Consider the following 22,080-nt stretch of genomic DNA (forward strand, 5'->3'; position numbering starts at 1 on the left):
CACACACACACACACACATTCTCTCTCTTCTCTCTCCAGGTATTTTCAGTATTTCTCAGGAACCCCCTTCCCTTCCACTTCTCCTCCCCTAAAGCCACGCCCTCCAAAAAGGCTATGCTCCCACTCCTCTCCCAGAGACACTGATGTGACCTACCGGAATGCAGTGACAGGTAAATGTCAGCACACCCCCCGGGCCTGGGCTGGGACGGCACTGGCCTCCATGCTGGCAGGGCTGGGACTCACAGGGAGACAGGGCAGTCTGACATCGGGGACCTAGACAAGCAGGAGCTGGCAGGTCAGCCACAGGGTAGGAACACAGGCAGAGTCCCAGGGCAGCCGCCTGGGATGCTTACCTGTGAAGCCTGGACGGCAAATGCAGCGGAAGCCCCCACCTGGGTCCTGCAGACAATCCCGAGTGTGTGCATCGTGGCAGGCACCCGGGTGACACTCATTGATGTCCGCCTCACAGCGCAAACCAGTGTACCCGGGGGGGCAGGTGCAGCGGAAGCCCCCCACCAGGTCCACGCAGGTACCATTGTGCAGGCACCGGGGGCCCTGGTCCAGGGGTGGGCCTGGGCCACAGTCGTCCTCATTAATCTCACAGAGCACACCTTGGGGAGGGGAGGATAGGGGGGGAGTCAGGAGGGGACAAAGACCTAGCCTCCCATCCTGTCCCCCAACCCTGGCCCTGGCATACCCAGTGTTCCTGGGGGGCAGGAGCAAAGATAACGGGCCACAAGGTCGATGCAGAAGCCCCCGTGCTGGCAGGGCTGGGAGGCACACTCATCCACATCATCCTCACAGCTGTCCCCTGTGTAGCCAGCTGGACACTGCAACGATGTGAGACAGGGACCTCTAAGCCCAGAGGGAACAGATACTCCCCAGGAGGATCTCCCACAGAGATCACAGAACAAGAAGACCTACAGTCTCATCCAACACAGAGAGGCATGCCCCGTGTACAGAAACACACACACACACACACACACAGTACAAGGAAACACACCCAGTCACAGAGGGTTAGAGACACAGCCAGTGCAGAAGGACACACACACACAAATGCACAGGATAGACACACAGGAGAAACATCCAGATGTAACCAAGACACATACAACCAGAGATGCACTGGGACACCAGCACGTGCATTCACACCCAAAGGGCAGGGTACATGGAGGAATACAGAGATACATCTAGAAAACAACTGAATACATCTAGAAAACACACCCAGACAGACAGAAAGTCTCTCAGATCAACCAAGAAATACACCCACAAGATTATACCCAAAGACACAAAAGCAAAAACCAGACATGCAACACACCCACACCAGGTCACAGACACATAGCATGACTAGCTCCCCTCTCCCCAAGTCTGGGTGCCCCTTACCTCACACACATAACCCCCCATGTAGCCTCGGCAGGTGCCCCCATGCTGGCAGGGCTGGCCCGAGCAGGGGTCCACCTCCTGCTCACAGTGGCTGCCCGTGCGGCCTTTTGGGCACACGCAGTAGTGGGAATTGTCCTTGTCCACGCACTGCCCACCTGTCTGACACAGCTCTTCCAGCCGCACCCCTGCGCAGAGGAGAGCAGGGTCAATCATATATTTGCTCCGTCCTGCCTGCATCGCTCACAGCATCACCAAACACCCCGGCTGGCATCAGTCACCAGGGTCTCACACACACCCCACTGGGTTGTCAGCCCTCCAAACTGGCACGGTCTCAGACACCGTCACACAAACACATATCCACACCTTTGCTGTCCACCCTAGCTCAGTCACACACAGCTACCTCATCCCTGCTACGATGTCATCCCAGCTGCCTCATGGTGACAGAGGCATCCACCATCCTGGCACTGGCCAGCTGCCCCACATTACACATCCACAAAAACTCAGCCACACACCCCATCCCGCCCATACGCTCTGCCATAGCTTTGCTGGGCTCTCGTTAGTAAGAAGTATGCACACACACCCTCTGGAGCCCCACACCCCGCCTCTGTGCTCCCCCTCACCCATCTGGGCTGCGGCCTCCCTGCAGGGCAGACTCCGGATGTCACAGAGGCGGCCGCTCCACCCCGGGGGGCAAAGGCAGTAGAAGGTGGCCCCGGTCCGGGCACAGCGACCCCCGTTCTGACAGGGCGCGCGGCTGCACCAGTCTACCAGCGTCTGGAGGGGAAGCTGTCAGCGTCAGCGCTCAAGGACCCCCGAGGAGCCGCACCCCAGCTTCTCCAGGGTCCCCGGCAGGCCCCTACCCTAGACCAGCCCTCCAAATTCGTCCCGCAGGCCCCCGGTGACGCCGCCCACCTGGCACTGCGCGCCAGTGAAGCCCTCTGGGCAGGTGCAGCGGAAGCCAGGGTGGGCAGCACTGCAGACGCCCCCATGCAGACAGGGCCGAGAGAGGCAGGGGTCAGCCTCGTGCTGGCAGTGTGCGCCCGTGTAGCCCGGACGGCACTGGCAGCTGAACGAGTTCACGCCGTCCACGCAGGTCCCACCGTGGAAGCAGGAGCTGGAGGGCAGGTGAGGAATGGGTCAGGCTCCGCCCCCATGCAGGCCCCGCCTTCCTGGCCTCTCCCTGCGCCAAAAGGGCACTCTTCTGTGACCCCCCTACCCACAAGAAGCTGCAGCCCTAGCAGAAGTCCTGCCCCTTCCTGTCCCTTAGCCCCAACTTACCAAGTACTTCAGAGCCACGGTGGGAGCCATGTGGAGGCCCCGCCCTGACCTGGCCTCGCTCCTTTCCTGACCAGAGTCCCTAAGGTGACCTCCAAACAGACGCCCTATACCTAACCCTTCCCGGACACTGCTCATCACAGATCAGAGCTGTGAGGTGCGTGCCAAGCCAAGAACCCTCTTCTTGTCCCCACCCCTTCTCATGTTCCAAACCCCATCCCATGCTAGGGTCCCCAAGCTCCTAGTAGGGACCCCACGCACCTGGGGCTGCAGTCTGGTAGATCCTGCTCGCAGTGGAAACCTCCATAACCAGGTGGACAGGTGCAGGTAAAGGAGGCCACGTGGTCAGTGCATGTGCCTGGACCACAGGGGCTGCTCAGACACTCGTCCACATCTCGGGCACAGCGGGGACCAGCGAAACCAGGAAGGCAGGAGCACGAAAAGGAGCCCAGGCCATCCTGACAGGAGCCACCATTCAGGCAGGGGTCTACGGTCCAAAGAGAGAAGCCCTGGTCATACACTTCACCCTCCATCAGCTCAACCTGACCCAGCCATGCCTTTCATAGAGGGAACTCAAGAGGAAACCAGGCTTAACTGGGAGGGGCACATTTGGTCAGAGGGATCAAATTCTGTCCCCTCTGTGGCCTCATCCCCTCCCTTACCTGGAAGCCTCACCTATGTGCAAGGAAGAGAGAGATGGGGGAGCCAAAAGGTCGCTTTGAGCTGCCAAGCTCATGCTGCTAGATGGGTCTATTCAATTCCTGGGCACAGCACAGAAGCCTCCAGACCTGTGCTAGCCAGTAGAGTGGTCATTGGCCTTGTGTATCTAGTAAGCCCTTGATATGTGGCTGGCCCAAATTGGGATGCGCTATAAGAGTCAAATAAACACTAGATTTCTGATTTTGAAGACTTCATATGAAAACAAAAATGAATGTAAAAGAGCTCAATAATTTGATATTATGTGTTGAAATAACATTTTAAATATAAGTTTAAATAAAATATATTATTAAATTTAACATCTTTTTTTTTTTTTTACTTTTTCAATGTGGCGACTAGAAAAATTTTATGTGTATATGTGGCTTACGTCACTGGCCTCTCAGACGGTGCTCCTGGAGCACTCACTCGGGGTCTATCCTATCATAATTTCCACATAACGTTAATTTGCTTGTTGCCAGAGGCAGCCTACGGGCTTCAGACAGACCTGTGCTCAGATCCCACCTCATCCCTCTCCCTTCGTGACCTTGGGCAAGCCACCTAACCTCTTTGGGACCTCGGTTTTCAAGAATAAAATGGGGAAAGTGAGAGAAGAGTGAACAAGGAAGCTCAGTGCTGAGCACATAGTATGGGCTTGAGGAATGTGCTCTCTAGAGCAGCTCCTCCCCCACCTCCCCAGGGTCTTCCCTGAACTCACTGGGGTTACAGTCATCGATGTCCTGGTCACAGGAAGGCCCACTATACCCCCTGTGGCAGGTACAGCTGAAACTCCCCTCCAAGTTGGTGCAGGTACCATGGGAGCCACAGGGGGAGGGCCCAGCACACTCATCCACATCCTGCTGGCATCGTGGGCCTAGGGATGAGGAGCAAGGTAACATCCAGGGTTAGAGGGTGCAGGGCAGGGCCTGAGAGTACCTGGCCCTCAGGAAGAACGGGAAGGCTGAGGGGGTGAATACAAGAACAAGCTGTGTGGTCATTTGCCTCTGGGTGTTTTGCACATGCTGTTCCTAAACTGCCTTTGCCTTATTTCAGTGGGTAGTGAAGGCTTTCTGATTGAGGTCTGCCCCTCCAGGGAGCTGTCTCCAAACCCTCCGCCTGAATCCTAGCTTCCCCACTCCCGTATCCCTTCATCTTTTCCAGGACCAACCACACAGTTGCAAGTGTCTGTGTTCAGCTTGGTCCCTTCCTAAAAAGAAGACCCCTCAAAAAACAGGGCCAGGGACATGTTTCCCTCTGGGTCCCCAGCACCACCCACTATGCAGCAGGGTGCAGAGGAGGTGAAGGAAAAGAGGAGGAGAAAAAAGCAGGTGGTGTACCTTGCCAGCCAGGGGGGCAGGAGCAGACAGGCAGCTGGCCAGGGACAGACTCGCAGTGGCCCCCGTGCTCACAAGGGTTCGGGGCACAGGGGGACAGCAGCTCACACTGATGACCTGTGGTGGGCAGGCAGAGTGAGATAGTCTTGACAGATTCCTTTTCCCCAATCTCCTTCCAGGGTCCCCACCTTGTTACCCACCTCCAAATCTCCCGGGGAGGATAGGGGAGGAAAAGGGGAAAAAAGCCAAATGTAGACGAGGGGGAGTGGAGCAGAAAGGAAATGAGCAGGAAGAAGTGGGGAGGGCGAGCCTGGGGTGGGAATGTGGGGACACACACCCTGTACACCAGGGGGACAGGTACAGTGGAAACCCATTCCATCACTGGTGCAGGTGCCACCAGACCGGCAGGGCTGGGATTCACAGGCATCTCGAGCCAGGCTCTGGCTGCATCGGGGACCACTCCAGCCAGGCTCACACACACAGCGGAACCTGGAGGGGAAGGCAGTCAGGGCATACCCATGGGCAGGGACACAGCAAGGGTTCAGGAGTTGGGGAGAGTCCTCACCCTCCGGGCGCATCATGGCAGACACCATGACTGCAAGGATCCTGGGCACAGGGATGGCTGGCAGGAAGGCAGAGCGGGGGCAGGGAGCCAGGAGGGCAGAGGCAGCGGAAGCCATTTTCCCCATCCACACAGGAGCCTCCGTCACCGCACGGACTGGACGCACACTCGTTGATCTCCACGTTGCAAAGGGGCCCTGGAGAGCACGAAGGCAACCTCATCCCAGGACAAGGACGATGGTGCCAACAGGGAAAGGCAACCTTGCCTCATTCAGCATGGCCACACCCTTGAGCAAGAACAATCTCACCTTCATAACACATCAGCTCTTGTACAGATTAAGACAGCCAGCTCAACCCAGAGCTGCCCCCAGATCATACTTGTCCCCAGACTTGCATGAAATCATCTTCATTTTCACCAAGGATTACTTTGGCCCTATGCAGAAACACGAAACCTGAGACTGGACCCTCATCTGTGTTCCAGGATAACCTTGAGCTGATATGGGGACAACCTCAGTCCAGTGGGAGAGAGCACAACCTCAGGGCTAAGTGTGGACAATCTCATTGGACAAGCAAATGCAAAGAGAGGGGCAAACTCAACTAAGAATAAAGTACTTTCATCCTCACCCTCTCAGCCTATAAAGACCCTGTTCCCATGGCAGCCACCTGCCCACCTGTAAAGCCAGGCTGGCAGACACAGTCATAGCGGTTGATGCCATCGCGGCAGACTCCAAAGGTGCAGGGGTTGCTGGCACAATCATCAATGTTCACCTCGCAGTTCACTCCTGGGGAGGGGGAACACGGCAGGGGTAGCCACCACTGAGTCCCGCCAGGGGAACCATTCCCAAAGCCTCTGTGCCCTTCCTGCCCCAACCCGGCCTCCAGCCCCACCTGTGGTGCCAGGAGGGCAGCGGCAGAGATATTTGTCCACCAAGTCTAGACATTTGCCTCCGTGGCGGCAGGGCTGGCTGCGGCACTCGTCCACCTGGCTCTCACAGCGTGTGCCTGTGTATCCCGGGGCACAGGCGCACGAGAAGCTGGCAATGCCGTCCACACAACGCCCATGGTGGCACGGGTCCGGGGAGCAGTCATCCACGTTGCGCTCACACAGCGTGCCCTCAAAGCCTGGAGGACCAGAGGGTCAGGCTCCACCCATCTGCCAAGGTTCTGCCCGCAGCCGTGGCCTCGGACCAATCCTCGCCCAGCTCTACCTCAGGCCCTGCCCATCTAGCCAACAGGAGGTGGGCTCTATTCAGGCCCCGCCCCTTAACTCCCTCTAGCCACAAGCTCCAGGACTCGCCCGCCCCTGGCCAAGACACTTGCACAGATAAATCCCATCCCCAACCGCAACCTCTCCTCCAGTCTTTTTACCCTATCAGCCCTGTTCCGCCTCACTTCCCACTCTGGACTGGAAATAGGGACACATGGGAAGTGCCTGGGTGTAGAGGGATTTGGACACTCCCCCTCTACCAAAGTGCACCCCTTCTCTGCCAGACCCATTGGCCCCACTCCTAGCCTTACCACTGCTTACACCCATCATTGGCTCTCTCGAGTCCTGCCTTGCTGTAGCCCTGCCCCCAAATTGTCCCCAAGGCTGTTATTTGCCTTCCCCCCCCCTCCTTGTCCCGCCCCCAGACTCTTGCTGGCCTGTCATTGGCCTCTCTCACCCTCTGCGCAGCGGCATTCATAGCCATCAGGCTGGTCCACACACTTGGCTCCATTCCGGCAAGGTGTGCTCGCGCACTCATCCACATCCAGCTGACACATGGCCCCACTGAAGCCTTAGGGTGGGAAGTGGGATGGGCAGAGGGTCAGAGAAGTAACCCTTGCCAGCCCTGCCTTGTTTGGGTGGGATGAGTGGGGTGATCATTTACTTAGTTTTAATGTGTGTGTGTTTTGTCTGTTTTTTAAATAGGCTCCATACCGAGCGTGCAGCCCAACGGAGGGCTTGAACTCAACCCTGAGACCAAGACCTGAGCTGAGATCAAGAATCAGATTTATACCGAGGGAGTCACCCAGACACCCCAACTTGGTTTTAAATTAATTTCAAGGTTTTTCATAGCACGTGGTTTCTGTTATGATAGTTATCCACTAACATGGTCTTACAGGGCTCCCCTAGAGCCTTTGCCTCTGCAGGGACCTGTCTTCTTCAGGCTCCCTGGCCCAGGGTCCTCACCCGAGGGGCAGGTGCAGCTGAAGCCGTTGACTCTGTCCTTGCAGACCCCACCATTGACACACGGGCTGCTCTGACACTCATCCATGTCCACTTCACAATAGGTGCCTGTAAAGCCTGGGGAGTGAGGAGGGGGATTAGGGCAGTGTGGGTTATCCTCTGGTCTAAAGGGAGAGCACGTGGGAAGGTACTCCCTTTCCTACCCAAAGACGGTTCCTCTGAGCTTGCTTGGCCTTGCCCATCCCCACCCGCCAAGGCCAATCCCAGATTCAGCTTTTGACCTCTTGATGGACCTCACCCAACTGTGGATCCAAACGGCCAAAGCTTATGAGCCTCCCTATGGGCCTTCCCTTCAGACCACCCTCTTCCCTCTGCAGTCCTCACACTCTACCGGGTGCTCGGGTACCAGGCCCAGCACCCGTGTAACCTTGGGCCCAGCCTCCATCCCATCCCAGGGTTAGTGCAAGACTGTCTGCAGGCTCCACCTTGACCCACTCCAGCTCCGGGTCCAGCCCTCGTATCATGTCCCGCCCCCCAGTGGGTCCTAAGGCACAGACTCCAGTCCCAGCCCATCTGAGGTTCTACAGACTCCCTTTGACCGTGGCCCCAGCCATGCACAAAGCTGCTACTCAGGCCCAGCCTCCACCCCATCTCAGGGTTCCGTTCCAGACAGTTTCACCAGGAAAGGGGGAGGGAGGTGTCGTGACCTGCAGGCTTCCCTTGCCACGCCCTCCAGCCTCAGGCTCCGCCCTGGCCACACCCACCACGCACCTGCCATGCAGATGCAGGTGAACTGGCCTATGCGATCGAGGCATGTGGCCTGGTTGCGGCAGGGCCCGGATAGGCACTCGTTGACATCAGTCTCACAGCGCGGGCCAGTGTAGCCGCGGCCACACTGGCACAGGAAGGAGCCCTGTGTGTTCACGCACCGGCCGAGGTGTTCACATGGGTTGGCGCCTGCAGGAGGAAGCAAGGCCAGTGTGAGTGTGGGTGGCTAAGGACCCGCCTCTCCCCTCCCTCCCAACCCTCAGACAACACACCCCCCCTCACCAATAGAGCACTCATCCACATCCTGGTCACACGCCCCGCCGGTGAAGCCTGGTGGACAGGTGCAGATGGCCCGGCCATTCACGGGGTTCGTGTCGCAGATAGCATCCTCGTGACAGGGGTTGCTGACGCAGGCGTCATCCAGGTGACATAGAAGCCCTGGAAGACGTTAGGCAGAGTTCGGGGGGGACCCTCCAGCTCTGCCCAAAGGTCTCACATCCGCCACATACTGTTTTGTGTTTTGTTTCTATCAACGTGCAGTGTATTTAGGAGCTATTTTCCCCAATTGTTTATTATAAAAATTTTCAAATGTACAGCAAAGTTGATTCACACGCCCACCACCTAGATTCAACTCTCATAAGCTTTATGTTGTTGTTGTTGTATTTCGGAACCACTCGAAAATGAGTTGAAAACATCCACACACTGTTTTAAAATATGTTGACTCCTTTTCTAATTACATACTCTCAAGTCTTTGCCTCTGCGGTATCTTCTGCCTGACTCGCCCTGTCCTCCATATCCAAGTCCCCCTCCCAAACACCTTCCCTGACCCTGGCCGCTTGCAAAGGTCCCACCTCTTTCTCAGTCACAGGTAGCTCTCTATTCCCATGGCTCCTTCCCTGGACTGTGGGCCAGCGTCTCCTTAGACCCCTCCCAGGTTCACCCTGCACCCCAAATCATTCTAACACTCAAGTCAGACTCCATCCCTGCTCCCACTATAGAACCATCAATGGCTCCCTGCTCCCTGTAAGGAAAACAGCCACTCACCAGTCTTGCCCATGGGACAGGCACAGTAGAACGAGGCCACACGGTCATGGCAGGTGGCCCCATGGAAGCACACAGCCGTGGCACAGTCATCGATATTCTGACTGCAGCTCTCGCCGGTCCAGCCATTGACACACACACAGCTGTGGCCACCCAGAGTGTTGAAGCAGGTGCCCCCATTGTGGCAAGCGTTGGGCTGCAGCTGACATTCATCCACATCCTCCGTGCAGAATTGGCCTGTGGCACACAGACACAGCAGTCCACACCCGCTGCATACCCACCCAAGGTCTGCCACCTGGCTCTCTTCAGCCCTGCTGCTCACCTGTCCATTCAGGAGGGCACTGGCAGTTGTAGGTGTTCACGCCATCCACACATGTCCCCCCATTTAGACATCGGTGCCCTGGACAGTCGTCCACATTGACTTCACAGTTCTGGCCCTCGAACCCTAGCAGGGGAGGAAAGCAAAGACTGTCACTGCCAGGCGGCCCGCTGTCCCTGCACTCCTGCCGCCTCCCCAAGGCACAGCTTCCTCACCAGGAAGGCAGGCACAGTCATAGGTGAGATCGCCACTCTGTCTGCATGTGCCCCCGTTACGGCACGGCGAGGGGGCACAGGGCACGGCAGCGTTCTCACACAGTGGCCCCGTGTAGCCAGCTGGGCACTGGCAGCGGAAAGAACCAGGCGTGTTGAGGCAGGTGCCACCATGGCGGCAGGGCCCTCCCACCCGGCACTCATCCACATCGCTTCGGCAGCTGCGGCCCTGGTAGCCAGGCGGGCAGGAGCAGATGTACCGGCCATCGGGCCCCACTGAGCAACGGGCACCATGGGTACAGGGGCTGCTGAGGCAGGGGTCCGGTAGGGAACAGTCAGGACCTAGAGGGACCAGAAGAGGGTGAGCTTGGGCTGTTCACATGCTTGACTGGCTTGGGCTTCCCTCCAGACCATCCCTTACCTCGGAAGCCACGGGGGCAGCGGCAGGAGAACCGAGCGGTGCCTGCCACCACGGAGCTCTGGCAGACGCCCCGACCAGCACAGGGACCCGAATGGCAGGGGTCTTCCAGCTGGCATCGCTCACCCACCCAACCTGGCGGGCACCTGTAGGCAGAGATAGCTTAGTATAGGGAAGTACTAGGGTGATACCAGGCAGAAGCATCCCAGACACAGAGATACACACACGTGACAGCAAGAAATACACATGCAAGTAGCCCAACAATCAGGCACGCCCGTTTGTTCATGCAACCAACATTCACTGACTAACTACTGTGTTCTTAACAATAGGAATACAGTCGCAAACACATTAAAAGTCATCCCCACCTTCTTTATGCTCACAACCAAGCTGGGCAAAGAGAAGATACACAAATAATGAATGAGATAACATGCCAGCATGGGGTGGTAAGGGCCATGAAGAGTTCAGCGGGTTGTTGTTTTGTTTTTTAATTATTTATTTTTTATTTGACAGACAGAGATCAAAAGTAGGCAGAGAGGCAGGCAGATAGAGAGAGGTTTGGGAAGCAGACTCCCCGCTGAGCAAAGAGCCCAACGTGGGGCTCGATCCCAGGATCCTGAGATCAAGACCTGAGACGAAGGTAGAGGCTTAACCCACTGAGCCACCCAGGCACCCCAGTTCAGTGGGTTTTGAGTCATGGCCCCAGGAAAGAAATGCCCATGACCCAGAACCTGTGATTCTGACCTTATTGCGGAGGTAACTAAGTGACAGATAACAAGATGAGATCAGCCTGGATTTTCCAAATGGGCCCCCAAATCCATTGGCCGAGGGAGATATGGGAGAAAGAAGAGAAGGCCAAGTGGAAGACAGAAGTAGACACAGGGTGTTGCACCCATAAGCCAAGGAGCTCCTGGAGCTGCCAGGAGGTGGAAGAGGACAGGAAGGACTCTCTTGGAAAGGCACTGCAAACGGCACTGCCAGCACCTGGAATTCAGACTTCTGACCCCCAGAACTGTGAGAATAAATTTCTCTTTTTTAAACCACCCAGTGTTTCGTGGTTTGTTATGGTAGCCAGGAAACTAGGACACAGGAGAGGGAGATGAGTAAGGAAGGAAGGCAAACATGGTATTTTTGGACTGAAGAAAGTAAGGGAGAGGGGCATGGGGTTGTGTAAGGAAGAGCCTTCCAGGCAGAGGGAATAGCAAATGCAAAGTCTCAGACTCCAGAAGACAACCACTCTGGCACAGAGAGACTCAGAAACATACACAGATAACACAGCAGGACAGCCAATTCCACATACTGGCCTGGCAAACATTCAGACCCAAATCCACAGCTCAGTTCACAGATGGGTAGCTCGCATGTGGAGAGGGAGTGTAACTCAGACATCCCTTCCTGCCACTGGGAGGAGGAGGTGGACACCAGTGCTGGTGCCCTCTGACTGGGAGAGAGTCCTCCAGCCTGCAGCCCCTTCCCCAAACTCCCCAAGAAAACCTTGAGTAGGAAGGAAATAAGGCGGTTGGCCTTAAGACTGGAAACCTCCGGAGGCAGAGGAGGGACGGAGGGACACTGGCGGGGTGGGAGGGAAGGGTTTAGACTGGCAAGAGGGTCCAAGGTCCCGCCCCGACGCTGCCCACCCCTGGCGCGTTCCCTCCCTCTGGCTCATCCCAGCCGCTTGGGGCTAACCTCAGGCAGCTGACTCAGTTCCTAGCGTCACCCACAAGATCCCCCACCCCGGCCCCCAGCGAAACAGGCCGGGGCACGGCAGGACAGGGGTGCCAATGGTGTTGAGAAGGGAGGGCCAGGCTCCCAGCCCCCTTCCCAAAGCCCCGCAGGGTGAGGATGTCCGTCACTACTGCGCGCCGAGAGAGGGCGCGCTGCGCCGGGCGCGGGGGACTGCCGGTCCCACCGCCAGGCTGGGCGCGGCCGCGCGGCCCCCTCCCGACGCCCCGGGCGGGTTCCCACGCTCTGCGCCCCGCTCTCCCGCCGACCGGTCGGGCCGGTTCCAGCCTCCGCCCGCGCCCCGCCTCGCAGCCAGGGCTTTGGGGGAGCCAAGAGGGGGAAGAACACACTTGGTTGGGGGTCGGTGGGAGGGGAGGAGAGGGGAGGGCAGGGAAGGGGAGGGGAGGGGTGCGGCGAGGACTGGGAGACAGAGACGTTGGCTTGGAAGGCTACTTTGAGGAAGAGGCTAAGGGGGGATTCGTGGAGAAGTGACATATTGGGGCGTTCCTGAAAAGACACGAGTATTTGGAACCTTGAAGGAGATTGGGGGCCCGTGGGGAGTGGTTCTCACGGCCCAGCTCGGGGAACAGCCCGCTCCACTCCGGGGAATCCGGGCTCCGGGCCGCCGCGCGCGCTGGTGATTCACCTGTTGAGGGGCGGAGCAGCCGCGGCAGCATTCACCTGTCGGCTGTATTCCAGGTGCTGAGCTCCACTGCGCAGGCGCCAGGCCCCGCGGCTCCGCCTCCCAGGTGAGTGGTTCCAGATAAGGTCACACTTTCCCCCACCCCCACCAACGCAGACTCCCAACCCGAGGAACCCGCTTGGCAAGGCTAAATCCCCACCCGGGTGAGCCCCAGTGGGCTCCAGTCAAAGCGCGTGTGTAACTTCAAAGGGGGCTCTCCGGGATCAAAAGTCACCCCAGACCCGCCCAGCTTGGCACACACATTCAACTTGTTGTTGAATAAACGAATACATTAATGAATCAATCAATGGCTACTATTACTAACGACAGATATTATAAAAGGACCTACCCATTTCCCCAAAACCTTGAGACATTCACCTTTATGGCACGTATTTCCTGTGCCCCTACTAATCTTCATCATCATCATCTTCTTCCGTATTTATAGAGCACTTACTGCTCGCTGAGCATTACACTGAGTTCATCCCATGAAGGGTCTCTTAATCTTTACAGTCAACCCCATTAAAGAGGGACTATGATTGCCCCATTTTCCAGATGCAAAAACTGAGGTTCAGAGAGCTCAAAGCACTTGCTCAAGGTATCCCAGAGCCCAGAATTCAAATTGAGTTCTGTCTCCCTCTGCTCAGTTCTTTCCCAGCCTCTGCTCAGCAACTTCAACCCTCTGCCTTTCCCTATATTATCTAACAACTGAATTCTTAGCCCCTTCATGGTCACAAGCCAGGGGAAAGTGCCCCTATTTCTGAGAGCCAGAGAGAAGTGACTAACCCAAGGTCACACAACAAGAAAGTGACATTGCACAGCTGTATTACAGCCCCCCATACGCCCACCACTAAAGGTCTAGACATGGGAAGATGCAATTGGTGTGCCCACTACTGCCAAGCCATTGGTCCCTGAAGATCTGTTGATTGAATAATAACTACCTCCATCAGAGGCTTTACACATTACCTCAGGCAGCCAAGAACTCTGTGAAGTGGGGTTTAATGTGCCTGTTTTCCAGACCAGGACACCAAAGCTTAAAGGGTTTAGGTCCCAGGCAGTCAGCAACACGATGTGGGATCTGAACCCCAGCCAGGCAAATTGCAGAGCCCCTGCTCTTAACCTTCCTCACTTCTTAACCCTGCTCAATTCCAATGGGGAACAAGAGGTTACCCAAGCCATACACATGTAGGAAGTGGTAGAGGCGTTGGTGGTGGACACAGAGGCAAGGGAAGAAGACAGACTACCTCCCCACACAGGACCCACTGATGGCACAGAGCCAGGCACTCACAGGCAGGCAGCCTCCCGGGAGGGCAGCTGGGTGCAGCGACCTCCATTCATACACGGGCTTCCGTCCAGGCAAGGAGGTGCTGTGTGAGGGCAAAGGAAAGTTGGGGGGGGTCAGTCAGGCACCCAGGAACCCCAGCTCAGAGTGACAAAGCCCATCCTTCCCTCCCCCAGGCAACAGCTGCAACGGGCTGGGGGTGTCTCTGTGGGTGCATGGAGCTCCCGCATCCCCAGTTCCCACGGCCCCCCGCCCCGGCCCCAGCTGTTGGGGCTGCAGCTGTCCCTGCCAGCTCAAGCCCTGGGAACCACAAGGCAGGGGCGGGCAGGAGGAGGTGCTGACTTGTGCCAGATGTGGGGACTCAGGAAGCTGCCAGAATGGGGGGTGCAGAGGCAGGAAGTGAGGGTGCTGAGCATTGAAGGGAGGTCCGGGGCTATGTGCCCAGATCCCAGGGTAATGGAGAGGGCAGGGGCGAGGAGGCCTGGGCCCCTGGGTCTTTGTTGGCCTGATGTTGGGCATCTGCTCCAGCTGGGCAGAGCTGTGTGGTGCTCTGGTGAGAAGGGCTAAGGCCTGTACCCCACGCCCAGCCAGCACTGGATGCTGCAGGGATAGAGTGTGGGTTGAAGGGAGGGGCAGCTGGCAGTAGGCATGTGCTGCCCGGTCCAGCGTCCCCATCCCTGAGGGCTGTGTCCCTCTGGGGCGTGGCAGTCTAACTGTCCTGCCAGACTGGTCTTTGCCAGATGCGGCTGGGTGTGAGCTAGTGGAGAACTGTGTATGTCGGCAGGTGTGGGACCTGTGTGTGTGTGTGTGTGTGTGTGTGTGTGTCACAGATGGAGAGATGGAAAGAGATGGAGGGAGATAGAGAAAAACAGAGACAGACACAAGGAAACTAGAAGCAGGCCGACACAGAGAGAAGGCAGAGAAGTACAGAGAGAGAGAGGGAGAGACACATAAGTTGAGCTGGACAAGCTAAGAGGACAACATGGCATGTGTCCCCTTCCTCAGGGGACAGGGAGAGACAGGACACTACCGCCCAGACAAGGGCCTGTGGGTGTTTGGGAACTCACAGTAGGAGCCATGTGACACAGATTGCTGGCCTCAACGAACAGCAGGCCATGTGAGCCATGTTGCGTGTGCTCGAAGTACATGCGTGTACAAATGCCTGCGCTATCTATGTGTGCACTGGGTCTGTCACGGGTGCCCATGCACGGGAACCCCGTTCATATGGTACACAGCTGTGTGTCTCTGCGTCCAGTGTATTCTCAGGTGTGTCTGTGTATGGGTTGGGTGTGCCTCTCTGCATGTGTTACACTGGGTGCAGGCATGCCTTGATCTGTGTGTGTCTGAATGTACGCAGGCAGCGAGTACAAGGCTCTGGGCTGCTGATCCTTGGTGTGTATGAACATGTGTAATTGTATGTGCAAGTATGTTGGTGTGCGGGCTGCATATCCACTGGGCGGGTGTAGTGCGTGTGCGTGTGTGTGTGCACGTCTCTAGCTGCCTGTGTGACCCCGGGCTGTGTGTCCCACAGATTGTGTGACAGGCCATGTGTGTGTGCGCTGGCCCCGCGGGGGCGGTAGCTCCTGCCCCATCCTGCCCCGTCGGGCACCGGGCTGGGCGGTGCAGGCCCTTCCTTCCCAGCGCCGTGCCCCACAGCGGCTCCCCGGGACCCAGGGCCAGGGGCTTTCGGCCAGTGTCCCTCTTCCGCCGGCCAGGCCTCCCTTGGGGGTGTGCGCCCCCGCAGCCCCCGCCCAGGCCCCGCCGCCCGGTCCCGCTTTGTCTGGCAAAGAAAGCGCGAGGCCGGCCCGGGGGGGAGGGGGTGTCTAGACGGCGCGGCCATTGTCCCAAGCGGGGGAAGGGAGAGCGGGGAGGGGGAGGGGCGGGGGGCCCCGGCCGGCTGGGGAGGGGCTCGGGCTGCGGAGACGGGGCGCTGGAGCTGGAGAGGAGCACGTGGGCTCGCGCCCCCCGCCCTCCCTTTCCTCCCCTCGCGGGGGCGGGGTCCCTTGGCCTCCCGGTCGCTGCGGCCAGGGGAGGGAGCGGGGCCGCGGGCGGGGAAAGGGGCGCGGGCGCCGATGTGCCTCCAGCTCTGACTCCGGCTCCGGGTCTTGCCGCGCTCCGGCCTGAGAAGTTTTTCCCCGAGTTCGGAGCTCCGAGAACTTCGCGCCCCCTCCCCGTCCCCCGCCCGACCAGGCCAGCCCTGGGTGTGTATGGGGGGCTTTTGTGCGAGGGGTCCCCTACCTGGGGGTATTGGGCTTCAATCGTGACTTTCCCAAGACTGCAGACCGACGTGCATTGGGAGCAAGCCCCAGACTCTTCGTCCCCCTATCTTGCGTCCCTGATCCCCGCACCTCAAGCTCCCAGTCCCTCATTCCTGGGTCCCTTCATCCGCAACTCTGATCGTTCCGGGACCCCTATTCTTCGGACCTCTGGGGACCTGCCCCCTCCCCCTACTGAGCCCCTGTCCCCCCGGGACTGGCACGTAGCTCCGACCTCCTGCTCCCTGCCTCCGCTCTAGTCCTTGTCTTCTAGACCAGCTCCCCAGTCCCAGACTCGGGGGTCCTTAAACTCCGCTCTTACCCTCCCCCAACCCACCCACCCAGTCCCGCCCGCTAGGTCCCAGCCCCTCACCTGCAGCCCCGGGCCCCGCTAGCAGTAGCAACAGGGGCAGTGCCCACACGGGCGGCAGTGGTGGCGGCGACGACATCGGGCGACGGCGGCGGCGGCGGCCCCGGGTCCCCGGCCCCATGGCGGCAGGCCGCGACCCTCCCTCCTCCCTCCTCCCTCCTTCCCTGGGCTCCGGGCGCGTCCCGGGCCAGCCTCCGCGCCGCCAACTTCGCCAAAGTGAGGCTGCCGGGCCGCCCCGCCCCCAGCCTTGGGCGGCTCGCCCCGCCCCGGGGCCGGCCCTGAGCTCCCCCGCACCCCCCACCCCTACCCCCTACCCGGCCTCCCGGGGGTCCCTGCCCACCCTCCTCCACCCACACAGCCTGGGACCCGCAGACCCTAGGAAATTCAGTCCGGCCATGCGGTGAAGCGTGGGTTGAATCCGCAGTGACAGACACACCGGCTTCGTGAACACCCTGGCTCCCAGCGCACACTCAGAGCCCGGGACACACACAGAGCCAGGGCGCAAACACAGACCTCCAGATACCCCAAAACGGAGGCCAAGCACGTCCTGAGAAGCTCATGCACACACAGCTACCACGCACAAATGCACATGCATGCCCAGAGCTTCATGCTGACTTAGAAGCACAGGCCCAGCCAGGCCTTGAGCCCCGGGGGGGGGGGGGGGGGGGGGGCAGCGTCTGCAGCCTCAGACCTCAGACACACATTAGGAAGGAGCCTCCCGCATGTGGGCAGACACACACACACACACACACACACCTTCTTACTCTCAGCTCTCCTAGAAAGCTCCTTACTACCCTGTGTGAACTCGAAAGGTCCATCCAGCCCCCAGCCCCACCCAAACCCTACACAGCTTTGCTGCTCAGCCTGGCAGTTCCATCAACCGCCTTTTCCAAAAACCAGTCCTGCTGATTTTGGATCAACTGCCTTTTCCAAAATCAGTCCTGCTGCAAAGCCACGGAGCAGCCCATTCTGTCCCTGTGGCGATAATGGGGACTCCAAAAGACCCCAAGCCCAGCCCTGGAGGAGCCCTCAGTCTGCGAAAGAAAAAGTTGGACAGAGAACGCCACCCCCACCCCCCAGCACTGGGGGTTCAGAGCTGGGCCAGAGGGACAGCTTCTGGGAGGGCAGAGTCTGGGAAGGATACATAGAGGGGCTGGTGAGGGCTCTGCCCGAGAGTAGTTACTTACTTGTTTATTCATTGATTCAATGAGTAGGTATAAAACTCCAGTCCTACACCTGACTTTGTTCCAGGGGCTGGAGGTACACTTTGCTCCTCCAGAGAGGGCTTCCCAGAGGGGGGCCCAATGGAGCTCAGCCAGGACAGATGAATTAGAGGGAAACCATCCCAGCAGAGACACAGGAGTGGACAGGCCAGGGTCACACTGGCCTGGAGGAAGAGGAGAAGGAGACCAGACTGCCTCCCTGGTATTTGGCTTGCTGGTAAGGCTGCAGGGGGAGGAATGGTCTGGGGGGTGAGGTGCTGAATCCGTGGACCCTGGAGGTCACCTATGTGCAGCTGAACACTGGGCTGAGCACAGGGAAGCCAATGGTGGGAGATAGTCACAAAGGCACCCCGAGACCTTCAGGCAACTTTTAACCTTTTTATTTTAAAATAATTTCAAATGTTGGGGCACCTGGGTGGCTCAGTGGGTTAAGCCTCTGCCTTCAGCTCAGGTCATGATCTCAGGGTCCTGGGATCGAGCCCCGCATCGGGCTCTCTGCTTGGCGGTGAGCCTGCTTCCTCCTCTCTCTGCCTGCCTCTCTGCCTGCTTGTGATCTCTCTCTCTCTGTCAAATAAATAAATAAAATCTTAAAAAAAAATAATTTCAAATGTTGAATAACACAATTTCCATATTCCCTTTGTCTAGATTCACCAACTCTTTCCACACTTGGCCACATTTGCTTTTTAGATCTATATGGACACACACACATATCTATCTATGCCTTTTTTATTTTTTTGAATTTTTATTTGTTTTGAGAAAGTGAAAGAGCCTGCACAAGCAGGGGGAGGGGCAGAGGGAGAGGGAGAAAATCCCAAGGAGACTCCCCTCTGAGCACCTCTCCACCCAGAGATCAGACCAGAGAGCAGAAACCAAGAGTCCAGATGCTGGATGCTCAACCAGCTGAGATCCAGATGCCCAGTTGTGTTTTCAGTTTTGAGAGCAGATCGCAGATGTGATATTCCTTGACCCCCTAATACACCACTGTGTGTTTTCAGAGCATGAGCGCATTCTCTTACCCACACAGCTGTCACCCTTAGTCTGTGTTCCAAGTTTTCTGTTGCCCCAGTAAGCATCTTTGATAGCATGTTTCTTTGCTGGCCCAGGATCCAATCCCTGACCATGTGTTTCATGAACTGGTCACGTCTCTTCGTACCTGTAATCTGAATCACTTCCTCAGCTTTCCCCCATCTTCTGTGATATTAATATTTTCAGAGTGGAGATCACCTATTTCACAGAAAGTCCCCAGTGAGCCAGCCTGCTGTTTCCTCCTGACCCGGTTCAGGTGTGTGTCTTTGTCTGTCTCTGTCTTCATCACAGAGGTGATGCTGGCCACCCCCCACCCCCAATGCCTCATACCGGGAGGTACCTGACATCAGTTCCCAACATCGGTGACATTAGAATTTTATCACTTGAGTGAAGTTGGCCAGGTTTCCCAGGTTTTCCTACTCTTGAGGTACCATTTTTTCCCATTCTTCCTCCCATAAAAAATTGATATCAATATCATGTGGGGAGATACTTTGAGACGATGTGAATATCCTGGTGCCCATCAAAATTTCCCCCTGCTGGTTCTGGCATGGACTGATTTCCTCCGAGGAGGTTTTTTTTTACACTGAGATAAAATTCACATACTATATAATTAACCACTTACCATTTTATTTTTTTAATATTTTATTTATTTATTTGACAGACAGAGATCACAACAAGTATGCAGAGAGACAGGCAGAGAGAGTGGAGGAAGCAGGCTCCCCACTGACCAGAGAGCCTGATGCGGGGCTCGATCCCAGGACCCCCTGAGATCATGACCTGAGCTGAAGACAGAGGCTTACCCCATGAGCCACCCAGGCGCCCCGACCACTTACCATTTTGGAGTGTAAAGTTCAGAGACCTTTAGTTCAAGCATCACCTCTGTCTACTTCCAGGACACTTTCATCACCCCTAAAGGAAGCCCCTTCCCCAAAGGCAGGCACTCCCAAGCCTCCTCTCCCAGCCCCTGGCAGCCACCGGTCTGCCTTCTGCCTCTAAGGATTTGCCTGTTCTAAATATTTTGTGTACATGGAATCAGTGTGGGGCCTTCTGTGTCTGGCTTTTGTTTCACTCAGCCTCATGTTTTAGGGGTTCTCCATGTAGCATCATTCTTTCTCGTGGCCCACTAATACCACATTGAATGGCTATACCATATTTTGCTTATCCATTCACCCATTAATACGTGTGATGATTTTTTTAAATATTTTATTTATTTGTTTGACAGAGAGATAGAGAGTACAAGTAGGCAGAGTGGCAGGCAGAGGGAGAAGCAGGGCCCCCGCCGAGCAGAGAGCCCAATGCAGGGCTCCATCCCAGGACCCCGGGAACATGACTCCATGACCTGAGCTGAAGGCAGCTGCTCAACAGACTGAGCCACCCAGGAGACCCGAGGTGGGGTTTTTTTTTTTACGATTTTTAAAAAATTTATTTATTTGAGAGAGAGAATGGGACAGAGAGAGAGCACAACAAAGGAAGGGTCAGAGGGAGAAGCAGACGCCCTGCTAAGCAGATAGCCTTGGTGTGAGACTCAACCCCAGAACCCCAGGATCACTACGTGAGCAGAAGGCAGTCACTTAACCAACTGAGCCACCCAGGCATCCCCCCCACCAGGTGAATTTTTTTTTAAGGTTTTATTTATTTGACAGAGAGAGAAGGAGCACAAGCAGGGGGAGTGGAGAGGGAGAAGCAGGCCTCCTGCCGAGCAGGGAGCCCGATGCAGGCCTGATCCCAGGACCCCAGAATCATGACGTGAGCCAGAGGCAGACACCCAGTGACTCAGCCACCCAGGCGCCCCATGAAATGATTTTTAAATGCCCGACGAGGAAGAGGGGAAGGAGGCAGAGAAGTGCTGTTGGAGAGAACGAAGAAGCATGAAGGGCCAAGGGTGCAATTGGAATGATTGGCTGGAGCCGGCCTGGCCTAACGGGTATAGACAGGCCAGCCCCTGGGGACAGGAACTGAAGATGCTCTGCCCCTCCCCCAGGGCCTGGCTGCCACTCCCACGGAGAGGAAGTATCTGCCCATCTTCTGGTGACTTGCTGGAGGCTTTCTAGAGGAAGAACTGACATTCAAACCCAGGGCTGAGTGACTCCAGGCCACACGGAGTGTGAGGGGTGGGGTGGGGTGAGGCTGGGGATTGGGCTGCGAAACGGACAAAAGTTGCACAAGAAGGAGTGCAACCTGGTTCACAGGGAGTATGCTGCGTCCACAGGTCCTAGGGCAGGTGTGGCTTCGGGTCCTTCCCCCGTGCCCATCATCCCAGGAGGAAGTCCAAGCTCCCCTCCCCCTTCCCTGGTTTTGCCTTCAGAGCCCTTAGCCCATCCGAGCCCTGTGCCCTCTCCAGCCCTCCCCCCCATCACACTGAGTCAAACTGCCTCCTCACCCAGCAGGCCTTGCGCCCTCATGGCCTTTGCCCAGGTTCTCCCCTCGACTGAGACACCCAAGGAGCTAAAAGGACCCTTTGCTTCCTTCCCCAGCAGGAACTCACAACAAATGTGTTCTCTTCAAAAATGCCTTTTCTGGGGCGCCTGGGTGGCTCAGTGGGTTAAAGCCTCTGCCTTCGGCTCAGGTCATGATCCCGGGGTCCTGGGATCGAGTCCCGCATCGGGCTGTCTGCTCCGCGGAGAGCCTGCTTCCTCCTCTCTCTCTCTCTGCCTGCCTCTCTGCCTACTTGTAATCTCTGTCAAATAAATAAATAAAATCTTAAAAAAAAAATGCCTTTTCTTCTAGTTATAGGGAATACTCTGTTATTTCCCACACATGACACCGCTTTACCCCTGCAGGTCCCTCTTTCTGGCTTGCCTTCCAACTCCCCATTCCTATATCTGGGGAGCTCCCGTGTATTCCTCAAGAGTCCGACTCCAGGGGTGCCTGGGTGGCTCAGTCAGTTAAGCGTCTGCCTGTGGCTCAGGTCATGATCCCAGGGTCCTAGGATCCAGCCACACAGGATCCCTGCTCAGCAGGAAGTCTGCTTCTCCCTCTGACACCACCCCCCCCCATGCTCTATCTCTCTGAAATAAATAAATAAAATCTTTAAAAAGGAAAGAAAGAAGGAAGTAGGTTCCTGTTCCAGGAAGGCCTCTCTTCCCCTGCAGGCAGAGCCCCCCTGGGCTTTCTCAGCATCCTCCTGTCTCTCTCTGCCTTATCCATAAATAGCTGGGATATCTGTATCCTTCTCTGTATCCCCACCTAAATTAGGAGCTTCCCAGGAACCAGGCATCAGACAGTATGCTGTGGACACAGAAGGGATGACATGGGAAGGTTTGGTGACTCAGGAATTGGCTGAAGGAGTTGGGATGCCCACCCCAGAAGGGCTGCCACAGGGGGACCACTCTCTTCAGTACCCTTCTAGAGGTTGGGG

At 57.0% G+C, this 22,080-nt stretch overlaps 1 protein-coding gene across 1 annotated transcript in view; it reads right to left on the reverse strand.

Annotated features, from left to right (window-relative positions):
- The window catches only part of NOTCH3 (notch receptor 3), a 34,178-nt gene extending 17,584 nt beyond the window's left edge, over window positions 1-16,594 (reverse strand). The window contains exons 1-23 of the mRNA XM_044253838.1: window positions 16,477-16,594; window positions 13,855-13,933; window positions 10,175-10,317; window positions 9,757-10,095; window positions 9,545-9,667; window positions 9,226-9,459; window positions 8,464-8,619; window positions 8,185-8,370; window positions 7,417-7,530; window positions 6,908-7,021; window positions 6,132-6,365; window positions 5,915-6,025; window positions 5,248-5,440; window positions 5,020-5,171; window positions 4,686-4,799; window positions 4,067-4,222; window positions 2,917-3,142; window positions 2,293-2,494; window positions 2,001-2,154; window positions 1,381-1,565; window positions 698-830; window positions 354-611; window positions 155-273 (exon numbers count right to left, since the gene is read on the reverse strand). Coding sequence (XP_044109773.1) covers window positions 155-273; window positions 354-611; window positions 698-830; window positions 1,381-1,565; window positions 2,001-2,154; window positions 2,293-2,494; window positions 2,917-3,142; window positions 4,067-4,222; window positions 4,686-4,799; window positions 5,020-5,171; window positions 5,248-5,440; window positions 5,915-6,025; window positions 6,132-6,365; window positions 6,908-7,021; window positions 7,417-7,530; window positions 8,185-8,370; window positions 8,464-8,619; window positions 9,226-9,459; window positions 9,545-9,667; window positions 9,757-10,095; window positions 10,175-10,317; window positions 13,855-13,933; window positions 16,477-16,594 — 3,843 coding nt within the window. The remainder of the gene's footprint in view (window positions 1-154; window positions 274-353; window positions 612-697; window positions 831-1,380; window positions 1,566-2,000; window positions 2,155-2,292; window positions 2,495-2,916; window positions 3,143-4,066; window positions 4,223-4,685; window positions 4,800-5,019; window positions 5,172-5,247; window positions 5,441-5,914; window positions 6,026-6,131; window positions 6,366-6,907; window positions 7,022-7,416; window positions 7,531-8,184; window positions 8,371-8,463; window positions 8,620-9,225; window positions 9,460-9,544; window positions 9,668-9,756; window positions 10,096-10,174; window positions 10,318-13,854; window positions 13,934-16,476) is intronic.
- Window positions 16,595-22,080: the final 5,486 nt, after the last annotated feature.

Source organism: Neovison vison, chromosome 6, assembly GCF_020171115.1.
Source record: "Neovison vison isolate M4711 chromosome 6, ASM_NN_V1, whole genome shotgun sequence".
In the NCBI taxonomy this organism is placed as follows: domain Eukaryota; kingdom Metazoa; phylum Chordata; class Mammalia; order Carnivora; family Mustelidae; genus Neogale; species Neogale vison.